At 37.4% G+C, this 14480-nt stretch overlaps 2 protein-coding genes across 3 annotated transcripts in view; one reads left to right on the top strand and one right to left on the bottom strand.

Annotated features, from left to right (window-relative positions):
* Window positions 1-4439: 4439 nt before the first annotated feature.
* On the top strand, window positions 4440-10104 carry SGO1 (shugoshin 1). 2 transcript variants are annotated; one of them, XM_035556449.2, is made up of 9 exons: window positions 4440-4567; window positions 5031-5173; window positions 5255-5451; window positions 5705-5809; window positions 6256-6320; window positions 6484-6635; window positions 7187-8023; window positions 8449-8620; window positions 8848-10103. In XM_035556449.2, the coding sequence occupies exons 2-9, from the start codon at window positions 5038-5040 to the stop codon at window positions 8984-8986; spliced, it is 1803 nt and encodes a 600-aa protein (XP_035412342.1). In that variant the 5' UTR covers window positions 4440-4567; window positions 5031-5037; the 3' UTR covers window positions 8987-10103. The 2 variants fall into 2 exon arrangements, with proteins under 2 accessions (XP_035412342.1, XP_035412343.1); XM_035556450.2 differs by lacking the exon at window positions 4440-4567 and adding an exon at window positions 4779-4905 and having other exon boundaries at window positions 8848-10104.
* A 2652-nt stretch (window positions 10105-12756) lies between these two features.
* KAT2B (lysine acetyltransferase 2B) overlaps window positions 12757-14480 on the bottom strand; it is a 47072-nt gene continuing 45348 nt past the window's right edge. Inside the window, exon 19 of the mRNA XM_035556463.1 lies at window positions 12757-13142. Within this exon, the coding sequence (XP_035412356.1) occupies window positions 12949-13142 (194 nt within the window). The 3' untranslated portion in view covers window positions 12757-12948. The remainder of the gene's footprint in view (window positions 13143-14480) is intronic.

Here is a 14480-nt window from a genome sequence, read left to right as displayed (position 1 = left end):
GCTGCATGCTAGAGAAAGCCAGGGTTCTAGTCAACTGACAGGTGGCAAAATGAAATTAAGACATATATTCAATGGAAATATTGAGAAAATGTTAAATGTTGATGCACACCTTATTGCCTTGTGATTCCTCCTTTGCTCATTATACTTACATAGTTTCAAGATTTCAGACTGTTACTTACGTTGTTGTAACAGGATTAAGACATCCATCTGGGATTCTGGATCTTCGCTGGCACTGAAAGTAAAGATTTTGTGGCAAATCAGGCCAGTATATGTTACAGTATTTTTAACAAATTATGTCTGTAGTAAAAGGGACAGTTGTATCTGACCCATATAATAATCATTGCATATATTTTCATCTCTGGAATCTCTCTCATAAATGGATTGAGATCCTTATTAAGCTTTCACATCTTCATTTATATTAAACTGATGAGTAAATGAAAACATTTTAGAATATATATGTACATCAAAAAGACATTGACACAATTAATACAGCTATGATGATTTATAGCTTCTTAATTTTAGCTTAATGAAACACATATCTCACTCTTCAGTTAACTCATGCTTGTTTTCTTCTTACTGTATGTTGTTTTAAATGTAAGTAGGGCAAAGTATTTTAGAGAAAGAAAAAGATATAAGAACTCTTATTAGAAAATGGTTAGGGATAATTTGGACGGAATCAGGAATATGCTACTAATGACATATTCCAAAGTAGAACTGGTTTGAATTTTAGCAGCTTATGGGCCTAATTTTATAAATCGTTCTAAAATGTGAAAAGAATAGAACACTAGGACACACATTAAAAAAACAATGACACCTGGATGACACACAATTCTTTTCATTCTTGCTGAAGGATAAATATCAAATGGCTGGCCATCAAGATCGTTTTGGCTCATTATTTCTATGGGATTTCCATCCAAACTTGGTCAAGTTAGTACAACAACTTTTTGCTCAGATATGTCTGTGCCAGCTTCTTCAAAAAATGTTTGCTGCTTATTCTGATTTGGGAAGCAGCGGGTGCATGTAGCTCTCATATACCAAATAGACTTCTTACATGACACTTCCAAGCTGATGATATCTACACGTCCTATGCAAAACTGATTAGAACTGAACAGTGTGAAGGCATTTCACAAAGAAGTCATCTGACAATCAAGGAGAAAAGCGCTGTGAAGAAGAATGAGTGGAGTGTGCAAGTCACAAGACTTGAAGACACAGCTGAGTCAGCAAGCCAGTGGTGCTAAAATGATCCTCCACAACTCCACGGGTTATGGAAAGCCTGGCAGTGCTGTATGCCTATGAACAGGTTCACCCGCCATCTAAAGGAGGGAAGTATTAGCACTGTGTGAGAGCCACTCCGAAGGTTGTCTTCAACAGAGAACACTCTGCAGTGTTAATCAATTTTATGTTACACATAAGAACATATCGTATATATATTTTGTCTTCCCAGTCGGTACTGTGTTGCATACATTGTAGTTTCCACCCCAAAATCTCGCTATCAGTCAACAGAGCATGGCTGCTGTTCAGTTCCAATCATTCCCTACATGACCCATGGTCATTAACAAAAATGACTCAAAAAGGGGAGTCTAATCATCTGTCCTTATAGAGACATACATTTTATCCCATTATTGAAATCAATAGGAATTTTAAAAACATTTTCCAGCAAGGGCTGGGTAATCTATACCTCTCATAAGCATCCACTAACAATGTTAAGATTCCCTTTATTTGAAGACTTTGATGTAGGTAGCAATAAAAGGAACTAATTAACATTGCATAAGGTATTTCATATCTGATTGCTTGCTCAGATGGTAAAAACAACAACTTTCTATGTATGAGCCCTTTACATAGATCACTAACAAAATGTATTGTACAACAGGATGTAACACCACACTCAGACTAGAGCTCTGACAACATGCATCAAGAACATTGCCAGAATCACAGCTCTGATTCCTTTAATTTGCTGTAAATATATGAAATAACTCTTTCCTTTTAGTGTAAGTCAGTAAAGCTAAGATGAAAGAACATCTTTTAATGCTGCACCAACTTTAGTAACAGTAGCAGCCGTTTTGCCACATAAGTACATCCGCAAGTATTAAACAAATCTAGTGCATCGCTGACACCAATCATAGCATCAGTCCTCATAGAGGAAAATGTGAAATTGTTTAGAGCAAGAAGAATCAGTTGAGCAAGAAAAAAATCACTACCAGAGTGTCATAAATTCACTACTGATGCTATAAATATTATGAAATAACATGGAGGGTGCAACCTGCCAATAACCTCGTAAAAATACAAATTACTTGAGAATAATATAGAAATAAGCATACATTGGCAACAGTTAAAAGCAGATTATTGGGACATGTAATTTGGACATAAAAAAAAAAAGTGGAGAAACATCTCAAAGTGTTTCTGAAAGAAATGTAAAAAGATTGAGTAACATTAAATACAATAGAAAAAAAAGGTGATCAGAGGTTCTTTAATCTTGATATAGGCGTACTCAAGGAAAAAAAATAAGTAATCAAGAGTAACAAACAAAGATAGCAATGAGGAAAGCATTCTTTTTCAATCAAAGCATGGTTCATTTAATCACAGTCAGTGTATTTGTGCCAAGCAGATGAATGACTAATGGTTAAAAGACCTTACCAGCATTGCTGGAAACCACTAATTGCTGGTTGGGCAAATGCAAAACAGGTTTTAGCTTGAAGCAAAGCTTGTACGAAAAGGCATTACTTTTGGTTAGACTAGTTGGTGCTGAGATGAAAAACAAATAATAACAAAAAAATGGAAGCTGAGTTCAATTAGATAATTTCATCCAGCACTTGGAGAGTGCTGCTTGCAAGGGTCCAGATGAGGTTGTTAGCCACTGTTGAGCAGGTATGCCTAATTACTGCCCATAAAACTGTGATAGGCCTGTAGGAAATAGATGAGAGGTTAATTGCACAATATCATAAAACCAGTATTTCTATTACGTGATTTTCAATATTTGATACATTTTTCCCCCGAGCCTATGACAGTTTTTGTTTAATTTTGGGAGGTTTGCTTGGGGGCTGGAAGGACAGGTTGATAAGTATTTGGTAGACTAGGCAAGCAGAAAGAAAGGAGAAAAAAGATGTAAAGAGAAGCTAAAATTGTGTTGTTCTGGCCTTGTGTGACCTTATGAACTCAAAAAGAGGGCCTAAGGCATTTAACCTGCTAATAACTTCTCACGCTAACTCCTAAAGAAATTATGAGTCTTTTGTCTCAAAAGGGGGAACTTCTTTCCTGACAGGAAATGCAAACACAACTCTGTTGGTATCTGTTGATGAAATAAGAGAGGAAGGTGAGCAAAGTTTATTTACACTAATATAAAAACTACATAGATGAGGCTGGAGAAATAAAAAAAATATAGAATCTTCCAAGAAGTAGGAAAGGATATGTGTGTGCATCGTGGACTATGGTTTCTCAAAATCTATAAGAATTTTTCCAGTTTGAAATCAGCTTATCACACTACATCTAAGCTGTAATGAATAAAATCAAGTAGGCAAGAATAGCTGGTTTTAAAAAGTGCAGGAGCTATGAAATGCTCATTTCTCAGATACAAGAACACCAATTATTTCACTGTTAATAAGCTGCAGCTTAGCTGATTTATTTTTCTCCTATAATAGAGCGAGTTTAATCAAAGTTCAGCAGTCCATGCTCAATGAGCTTAAGTGTATAATCAACCAGTACAGTCTATGCAAAATGACACAACTGAGGAAAATGCTCCCCTGATCAGGTGGATCAGGAGAAGCAACGTATCCCCATACCTGGCTTCAAGCCTGACGCTCCCCAGCGAACGCTGCTATCCAGGTCAGGCTGCTAGCCTAGCATAGACTTTGTTTGTGCTATGTTTAATGGCCTTTCCCCACATAAATCTCATGTTATGGTGGTTTGCATCTTATCGACGGTGTCCTAGCATAGACTTTGTTTGTGCTATGTTTAATGGCCTTTCCCCACATAAATCTCATGTTATGGTGGTTTGCATCTTATCGACAGTGTTTTTGAACAGTTCTTTTCATAAAACAAGACTTTGAGACGAGGTTTTCCTCAGCAAACTTTACGGTACTTTCATTTCTAGCTATGGTGTCAGGGATGAGGAGCATGACCCAAGAAGCCTGGGAAGGGCTCGCCTCACTCTTCTGTGAGAGCAAAATACTTTCAAGAGACAACTTCTTTACGTAAAACGCACAGCTCTAACGCTACCTTTCCCCCCTTGCTTTGCTGTTTAATAAACACCTCGCGTTCCGCCCCCCTTTCTCCCCGTTGAAGCCCAACCCCGCAGGGCAGGGCCGCCACCGGCCGCTTCAGCGCCGAGCCCCCCCCAGCGGCCACAGCGGGCGCGAGCCGCCACAGCGCCAACGGCCGCAACGGCAGCGCGAGCCGCAGGAGGAAGGGGGCGGAGCTTTGGCGGCCTCGTCGGCCAATGGGAGAACGCGGCGCTGCAGTTTGAACGCCGGGACGCGGCACTAACGGCCGGGCCGCGCGCAGGGCTGCCCCTGTCACCCAGTGGGCAGGCGACGGCGGCGGCGGCGGCGGCAGCGGCTGGCGCCGGGCTCAGGCAAGCGGGGCGCGGGGCGGGCGGGGCCCGGCCCGGCCCGGCCCGGCCTCCGCCGGCGGAATGGGGGGAGCGCGTGGGGTCCCTGCTCAGCGCCTCTTTGGGGGAGTAGGTGGCTGCTCGGCCCCAGTCCCGTCACCCTGAGGAGGGCTGGTGCGGGGGGTGTAAAGGGGCCGGGGGCCGGTTCCAAGCCGCTGGGGCTCCGCTGCTGTCCGCTGTGCCTCCCCACAGCCGGCCTCCGAGCGGGCATCGTGGCGGTGGGCACGCAGCCCAAATTGGATGGCAAAGGGTCACTTCTGGGTGCCTTCCGCAACTGTGGGACTCTCATGTGGCTCTTATGTGTGCGTGCTGATTAAAAACACCTCAAGTTTTAACTGTGCTTCTCTGTGCCTTTTCTGTTGGCATCGGGGAGCGCTGTGGAGCACTAGCCTAATGAGCGAGCTCTTTGCCCTTTATGTTTTTAAAGGTAGAAGATGGCTGAACGCTTGAAAAAGCCCTTCAAAGACAGCCTGAGTGACATAAAAGAACGAATGAAAGAGAAGAGAAATCAGAAATGGATAAGGTTGGGTAAAACTATCCAGAGCACAACTATGAAGTGCAAAAGACCAAGTAAGACGCTCGAATATCCTAATTCATAATTTTTCTAATTTATTTTTTAACCAAGTTGAAATACACACTGTTCCTTTGTAGCCAACAGCTCTGTGCAAATGAAGAGCATCCAAGCAAACAACAAAGCTCTGGCTCAGGCTTTGCAAGAGGAAAAGCTCAAACTCAGGGATGCCCAAACTACCATTCTTCATTTAATGAAAGAGTATCAAGATCTGAAGTTTCAGATGCTTGCCTTGCAAAGAAATCTTTGCTTCAAGCAAGCACAAGGACTTGTTGAGGTATTTTTAATAATAACTTATAATTCTGTGAAGCTGACCATTAGAATTTGCACCAGATATTCCAATGATATCTTTATGAACTTAAATGTTTCATAAAAGTTAACTTTTTTTCAATCAAAGCTGAAGGTACCTGGTAGAAGTGTCTTCTGATACAGGTATCTTCAGGATTTAGTTACTCATAATATTGGTGAGAGGATATTACATTGGTAGTTAATACCTGAATGTAACAGTGTTGGGTTTTTTTGTTCATTAGACTAAACTGTCAGCCTTGAGTGAGATAATCTCAAAAGTTTCTAAGAACTTACTGGAGTCAGTTGATCTCCTTGGCCCAGCAAAGGACTTGTGTTCCATAGGTGTAGTAAGTACCTCTTGCTCTCTGTGGGGATTTCTTTCATTTTTTTTCCCCTTATTCCTTTGAAGCAGCATAGATGCAGTTCTTGAGATTTCAGCCTTAGTATGGAGGTCTGACTAGTACCTCTGGGGGGTGTGCAGCAGGACTGAGGCTCGGCTATGAGGTGGGAGGGTTACCCTGATTTCCTATGGCTTTGTGTCTTATTCCGTGTATCTTCCCTGCAGTTCCTTATCCTGCCCTCTATTTGTATGATTGGGGTAGTGATTACTGTTTTGATGGAGCTGAGCATGTGAGATTCCGCTGCATTTTGCATTAGCCAGCCAGTAAACAAATAAAAGCAGCAAAGGGTCTCTCTGGCCCTTCTGTGTGTAACTGGGCTATTGTCTAAAATGTGGGTATGGTACAAGCTTGTTTCAGCTGTTTAGTTACAGTAAGACTTATTTTCTCGACAGAATCAGAGAGTGCTTTCTTCAGTGCTTGAAAATAATTCCAGTGTCATAAGAAAAATAAGTTCTGTGTAAGTATCTTTTGCAGATACATATTTATATTTGAAAATCCTGTTACAGTAAACTTATTCTCCTGACTGGAAAAATGGAGGAAATACAGTGTAATAGAAGTAGTTCACATTGTTATAAAATATATTGTTATTCAGTAAATACTACCTCTGGTATTTTCTTTAGAGAGCTTCCACAGTGTGCTGATGGAGGTGATCAAGTACTTCCAAGTAGACTGATGGCTGATAGTGAAACAAACGAGCCGTCTCATTCTGTGACAGATACTTGTCAGTTACCTGGCAATGCCATTTCTTCAATCGAAGTAATTCTAGACAAAGGTAATTAGATCAAAGCGTCTGACATTACTTTATTCAGAAGCAGGGAAAAAATGTGTGAGTGTAAGTTTAAAACAAAAGTACTGCTTTTGAAGTAATTGTGAAATCATTTTCATATGTTGTAAAGCTTAGGTATTAATATTGGCAACTGGCAAACGTTTTGAATGAAGATGCATAACAATGGGGGAGCAATGTGAAAATGGTTTTTCTTCTATACCTGCAATCTAGCTTCATTTATCTACCAAACTGTTAATCAGAGATCAGAAATTAATCTTGAGTCATGCATTATTTAAGAAATCAACAACTGTTAACAAAGAAAAACGCTTAAAATAAATGACCTGGGGATAACCTCTCCAAACAAAACAGTTTAAAGGAAAATCCTGATGTAGTGTAGTATAACTGCTTTCTGTTTGGAGGCTGTAGTAAACATCACTTATCAAATCTCTGGAGAAAATTCTAAGATGGTCTTAATTTTTGACACATTTAGAACTTGAAAAAAAGTTCTCCAAATTGTTATTACTTAGCATTAATATGATTTCCCTTTCAATTACAAGGAAAAACATCTGATTTTCATGTGGACAACATAGTGTCAGAGCTGGATTCTTCAAATGGAGATGGATTTAGTATCGTGTTACCAAAAAATGTGTCCACCAGGCGTCGCTGTTCAAAGATGAGAAATCAAGATGAACTTTGCATGGGTATCTTGGACTGTTTGGAAGCACCTGATTCAACAAGAATGCCTTCTAAACAGGATGAAATTGGACTTGAAAGTCTATATACGTGTACTATAAAAAACACAAATTCAGATATTTCTCATGTAAACGAGGTAGGTTCAGAGCTGGTGTTGAGGCAGTTGGATTCTGAAACTGCAAAAGTCAATTCAGCCAACAGTGTTGATCTTAAGGAACATAAATATAAAAGCAGAGATGGCTCTCAACTAATAAGAGAGAAGCATCAGAAGGTAAAAGTGGAAGGGACTAAAAATACTTCCAGACCAAGACAAAAGAAAAGACAGGGTAAAGAGAATTCCAAAGAAAAACTGGATTTCTTGGGTGGCTCCAGTGATGCTTATGACTTCAATTTTGAAGAGAGTGTCCACGTTACACCTTTTCGACAAAATAAGGTCAATGACACAGATACTGTTGTAGATGACAAAGAAAATTCATCTGTAACTAATACCATGGAGTCAAGTGATATTGAAGAAGATTCAGATGATAGCCTTTATGTACCTTATAAGAGTAAATGCAAAAAAAGGAAAAGTTCAGTGGACAAGACAGATATGTCACCGGTCCATGTAAGGCCAAGGTCTAAAAGATGTTTGGTACAGCATGAGCAGAAACTCTTCAATGAAAAAGAGACTGAAAGCAATAAATCAAGTGACAAGTCTGTTAGTAAGTATGGAAAGTGTTCTGTAATTGTTTCACTTATATAAACCATTGTTGGGGAGGGTAGGCTTTCTTCGTTTTTATTTTTGCAATGTTATGCTGTTTCTATTTATTAAAAAAGTCATTTGGTTCATTCTGACCATCTCTTTTTCCTCACAACAGAAGCAGGAATTAAAGATAAGTTTTGTTTAAGAAATTGCTCAACAATTACTCAATATTGTATTTCAGATGTGTTTCAAGATGGATTGAAGCTGGGGGGGGAGGAGGGAGATCAAAAGTATAATTTGAGAGAAATGAAAAGATGGAGATGATAGTTATAGCTGAGAGTTTCTTCATATCTAGTATGTTCATTGACATTCTCTTTTAGGATATTTGTCTGAGTTGTCTTAAGCAACTATTGATACAGTATGCCTCACTTTTTTTTTTTTCAGAGCAATCTTCTGAGCCATCTCGTGGTCATCTCTCTGATGTTACCAATACTGCTTCATCACTCCCTAGCAGTGGGAGTGTACCTATTGTCCCTGAAGGTGAAAGACCACCATCTCCAAAACGCAAGCGTAGCTGTACTCTTATCGTGAGCTATAAAGAACCAAGTATTTCAGGGTAGGTGTCTTACTTTCCAGTTTGATATAAAGTTCATGATCAAATGAGGGATTTGAAAGGATTACTTAAATATTGGAAGTAAGTTCTTATTAAAACATTCAAAGAGGAGTCCTGATTAGTAGTAGTGAAGTAGTTTGTGTGACATTGAAACATTGAATTTACTAGTTAGAAGATAATGCTCCTAATAAAGGAGGGAACAGAACTCGTGTTTTTTTTTTTTTTTACAGGAAACTTAGAAGAGGAGATCCATTTACAGATGTGTATTTTCTGAATTCACCAATTTTCAAGCAGAAAAAAGATTCTAAAAGCAGCTCTATTAGGAAGAGATCTCTATCAAAATACAACGAGAAATTTGTTGGTTGTTGAGATTTTTTGTCATGCTCACAAAACTATGAAGAAAGGAACACTTTCATCCAAGAAACAATTATACCATGCAACTATGTCTAGTTGTCTAATAGTAAGAATATAAAACGAAGCTTTTTGCTTTTAATCCAATAACTTTGTTTTTGGTGATGTAGGAGAGACAGATTACCTTTTATAATAACTAAGCTGATTCCATTTAAACTGTTTGGGGAGGAAACATTCCTACATCCTGAATCTGTGATTGTCAGAAATGTGATGGAAAAGATGGTGAATGAAATTTTATGACTTATATCCTGCTTCATCTGACTGGCTGGCACAGGTGTGAACCTCAGGCACTAAAGATCTAAATTTTTTTTAATAACCACGTTTGTACAGATCTTATTTATGTAATGGTTCTAGTTTCATACTGAAGCTCATAATAAATGCGTTTCTGTTGGAAAGTCAGAATTGGCTGTTCTTTTTGCAGGGTTTCCGTAGTTGGTAGTAGAGTCAACTGTGGGCATACTGTGAGCTAAGGTACTCCTCATCTTACGCAGTATAAGCATGATTGGAAGCAAGATTGTCAGTTGTAATCTGATTACGTAGCTAGGACTCTCAAAAGTATCAATGAGGGTTGGCTGGTACTGCTATGAACATAAGCTAACTAGATAGGAACAAAGCAAAGTAAGTTATCTGTGAATGTTGTAAAGACTGCTCAGTTGTGGTGAGTGAGGAAGTAAACTGCAAACACTTCTTGACCTCTTTGCTGTTAGGAACTTCATAATTCTGGACTTCATGTGCAAGTGCCTTTACAAGAGGAATACCTGCCACATCTGATACCACTTGGTACAACAGTTGGCAGTGAGCTAGAAAAACACTATTAGAAACCATCCAACAACATTTCAAGGTTGCATAGCACTTAAACTGGCGCTTTCTTTCACTTCAGAAACAGGAGTGAGTGTTAATGGATGCATCAATAGAAAGAGGAAAACTGCATTCAAAATAAATGGGGAAGTACGAAAATAGATGTTGCTCATTTGTTTTGCAAGACTGCCTGTCTCACCTGTCCTACTTCAATAGGTATAAGAGCTCTTTTCTATAATAAAAATATAATGATTTACTGGTTTACTGGTAACTTTTTAGATGACTGGCTCAGCAGCTCTAATAAAAGCTGCATCTACTTGCAGCTTGAGAACATCCAGTAAAAATCAAGTAATAAACAGCCTTTGGAGGTTGGTATTAAAATTTAACCTCCTACTGATACCCTAAAATTCTAGTTATTGTTGTTACTATCATCATTCTGAAACTGCCATTACCGAAACTTAAGCAGAATGATAATAACATCAGTTGTTTTTTTTTTAACAAATGTCTGCAACAGCTGTTTACTAGGCATTAAAAAAAAATGATAGGCTAAGCAGCCCAAAGCAAATGTATTTATTTTTGGATAAGTTTTGAAGAATCACAATTGTAGAAAGGATTCTGAGTCTAGCTCCTATCTGTTAACTAATATTCCTGGAAGTCTCTAAGAAAAAGACTGCCTTTTCTGAATGCTACTTTCTGTCCTCTGGACTGTACACTTTGTGACGTGGCACAAGACTCAGTCTTACTGGAAAGAAAAATTTTTCATTTTCTAATTGTTTGTCAAGTAGTAGACAGATGCAGGTTTTAATTGCAATATGCAAAATTCTACCGTCTGAGTAAACTAATGGTCACAGTAGGTAAGTACATGTTCAAAACAGACTGTTTGCTTCTGTATGTATCGTATGTTGGTAATAAAAGGCCCTACTGGACAAAAACTAAGCAAAGGGCATTGAGACTTTTTGAACAGATAAATCCCCAAATTGCTTGAGTTGTTAAGGAGACTGGAATAACAGCACTGTAGTTCAATTAACGTGAAGGTGGGACTGCTTGCAATATTTGGAATCTTCACAGCTTTCCCTACTTTGCCAGCTCAGCGTGGTACACCGTAGCCAGTTAAGTGCTCCCAATGAACTTATGGAATAATTTCAAGGGTGTGTGGAAAATGATTGATTGCAGTCTTACAGCTTCATGGTGCTCCACTGTGAAATTGTTTGAGTGTATATATTTATAATGGAAGAACTAATGGGAAAAAAAAAGAGACCAAAATAAAGTAGGGTTTTGTACATATATAATTTAAAACTATTCTGTACCAATACAATATATTAATTTTACAAATGTAAAATTCATCAGCTGTTAAAAGCATTTGCAAAACCACATATCCTACTGTAACTTTATTGCACAGTATCTATGAAAATATTAACTCTTAAATTAGAAAACGTTTCAATATAGAAGAGACAATCTGATTGAAAGACAATAAGAAAATCTACTCTGAAAATAACAAAATTTCACAGGATACCAAGCTTAACAGGTGCATCTGTAGGCCCAATCTACAAAAAAAGGATCATAGCATCTGGTACTGGCTATTAAAAAAAAAACTCACTGTACCTTAGTTATAGATCCAAATGTAGGTCAGACTAATCTCATGTGAAACACTGTTGCAATTCTAGTGTTAACATTTTTGAATACCTTATATACTACATTTACTACTTCCAGGTAGTTTCTGACATCTACTCGCTGTATTGATTTATGACTTGACATTGCACAGGCCTTTTGCAGGAATAAATTCCTTGATGCAGCATAGATGTTTTGTTTTTCAGCCTTATAATTATTGAGTTTTACCAGTGTATCATCTGTAAATATAAAACACCAAGAATGAGAATTAATTTTGTTTTTCACAAAAACAGTTATAGGTTATAGTTACAAACTCTAATTAGAAAATGTCAAGTGACAACTTTTTGGCCTATATTGACGATCTTCATTAGGAAGTTAGGTGTACCTCTTAAAATGTAGTGTAAGCAGCAAAATATATATATATTTTATATATATATATATATATATATAACGTGCCCAATTTGAAGAGATGCTAACATGAATTGTAAAATGTTAATATGCTCCTGGGTCTAAATAATCACAGTTAATAAGTATTTACAATAAAGCTTGGTAGAAAATCCAGTTTACCACAGAAGCAAGTATATAGGATAGAAGCTGTCATACACTGACTTTTGTGTACAATAGTCTTATCTTTGTTGAATAACCTAAAGAATTTATCAGTGAAGAGTAGTAAATGGGGTGGATCATGAAGTGCATCATAATCTAAATCTTCTTAAACCAATTAAAATTAAATCTAGTATAATTACATTGGAGTCTCTGAAGTTATTTTGCGTACTTATGTCCTGCATAAGCCAAGTCATTATGACATTATGTTTCTAGCCAGATATTTTTATTTAGTTTTTAAATAGTGGTTATGAGATTACAATTTGCAGGTTATATATTTATCAAAAAAAGAAAAAAAAAGAAAGAAATAGAAAAACTTGCATCTATCAAAGGTTCTTTTTTTCAGAACTGGCTACTTTTATCTCACAGCTGCTCAACCAGCTGAGTATTTTATTTTAAAAAATAATATATTATAAAAAGACTCTATAATGAAAAGAGTGTTTCAGATGTTCCCTCCCCCTCCCCCCACTGTTGTTCTTTCTGACTGTTTTCTTTTTTACTGGAAAAAAAAATAATAAAACTTTTCAAACAGGTACTGCATTAGGTAAGCTATAACATTCATTGCCCTGGAATTTTCTTCATATTCCCAAACATTTGCAATTTCCCATACTTTAAGGATTTTTCTGAGGCTGTGGCTGGTAAACATATGAACATATGATAATGGACACACAAAAAATTTTCAAAAATTAAATATATTAAAAAGCATTTTAATAAAATAATTTTTGTAACTTCAGTATAATACATGTTTGCAAAACTGAAAGGGTTTTTAAAAGTGCTAATTATTAAACAGAAGTTTTTTGAAACTTTTTGAAAAAAAGTAGTCCCAAAACTGATATATAATGGTTTCCTCTGCCCATGATGTAGGCACACTGATTAGTTGTAAAAAAAAAAAAAAAAAAAAAAAGACAGTGTCACTTGTCAATTAATCCAGCTTCTTTAATTTTTGTATAGAAGAATTTCTCCAGTATATTGGCACATTTGTAGTATTCACTCTCAGGGGGGTTGTACTCTCTGCAATTTGTAAAGACTCGCTGCAAGTCTGCCATGAATAATTTCTTAGACACGTAGTACCTATTCTTGAGTCGCTCACTCATTGTTTTGAGATCTGTACAGGAAAAAAATAGATTAACAATGTTTGATTCAAATATTCTTGTATGCAATATCCCTTTATATAGATTTGTCACTTGACATAAAATGGCAAAGCTACGGTTTAGAATTTCTAATTGCTTTAATGGTTTGGTCACTGTTTTAGCTTCAAAAACATCAGTTGAGCCCCTGGAACTAAGTAATATTTTACTATAAAAATGATTTTGTGTAGAGCTTATTTTTCCTTCTTTAAAAGATTAAAGACTCATTCTTTTCTGTTCTCATATTTGTCTTGAGTTTCCTGTGGGTATCAGGTGTCCCTAACTCTCCTCTAACTGCTTTGTGAGGCAAAGCTGTTGTGAACTCTGTTGGAAGAGGCTGGAGGAATATGTAAGCAAAGAATTTAGACATCGCAAAACATGTGTTAACTGTTTCTGTGCGAACACAGGAGAGAACAGACATCTGTCTGTACTACAAGCAGTACAGAAACAGCTGAAACAGAGAATTTCTGCCAACAGATACTGCTAGGAAGCAGAGACTAAAGACCTCCAGTGCAAAGGAATTAAACCTTACAACTTAGTAAAGTTATAAAAGTGATCTATTGAGTTATTATGATGTCCTGATTATTTCCCATGAGGTGTGGTTTTGTTTTTTTTAAAAGGAGATTTCACTTTGGTAAAATAGAGAAAACCCTGTCATACTGACAAAAGAGCTTGCTGGATGCTCTGCAATACCTCTGACAAAAGAGCTTTTATTAAAAGTTTGCTGAATGCTTTCAGATACCTCTTTGAATGATATATAACTTGCCACTTACTTGCCACTTAGTGATGCATGTTTTTTTTGCAAAAGCAAGGGTTTAATCAGCTGCCATTAAGTCTGAAATGTAGGTGCCTACATCTAAACTGTATGCCCATAGTCTTGAACCAAAAAGGCTGTTCAGCCCACCCTAAAGCAGACATTGCCTGGCTGATCAGTTATGCCACTCTCCTTTACTTACTGTAAAGTATGGCTCCTCCTCTCAAATACAACTTTCATATTGCATATGGACAAGTAAAAAAAAAAACAAACCCCACAGTACTTATTGAAAATAAGCAGCTAAAAGAACACTTAAATACAGTGTGTTGTGGTTTTTTCTTTTTGTTTGTTTGTTTTCCTATTTGAAATTATGTCTGAGTGATTTTTGTACAATATCTGTATGCTGGCAGTGATAGCAGAAAGAAAGCAGAAGTTGATCATGAATCAAAATGCAGGTTGTGCTGGGTTCCTTAGCTGGAAAAGAAACAAAGGAAAACTAAACCCAACGACCTCAACTTAATTCTAAAATGAGAGCTGCTTCCCCCACATCCAATGTAATAAA

Source organism: Cygnus atratus, chromosome 2, assembly GCF_013377495.2.
Source record: "Cygnus atratus isolate AKBS03 ecotype Queensland, Australia chromosome 2, CAtr_DNAZoo_HiC_assembly, whole genome shotgun sequence".
Lineage (NCBI taxonomy): Eukaryota > Metazoa > Chordata > Aves > Anseriformes > Anatidae > Cygnus > Cygnus atratus.
The sequence above is the reverse complement of the archived record's forward strand: the minus strand, read 5'-3'. Positions and strand labels throughout refer to the sequence as shown.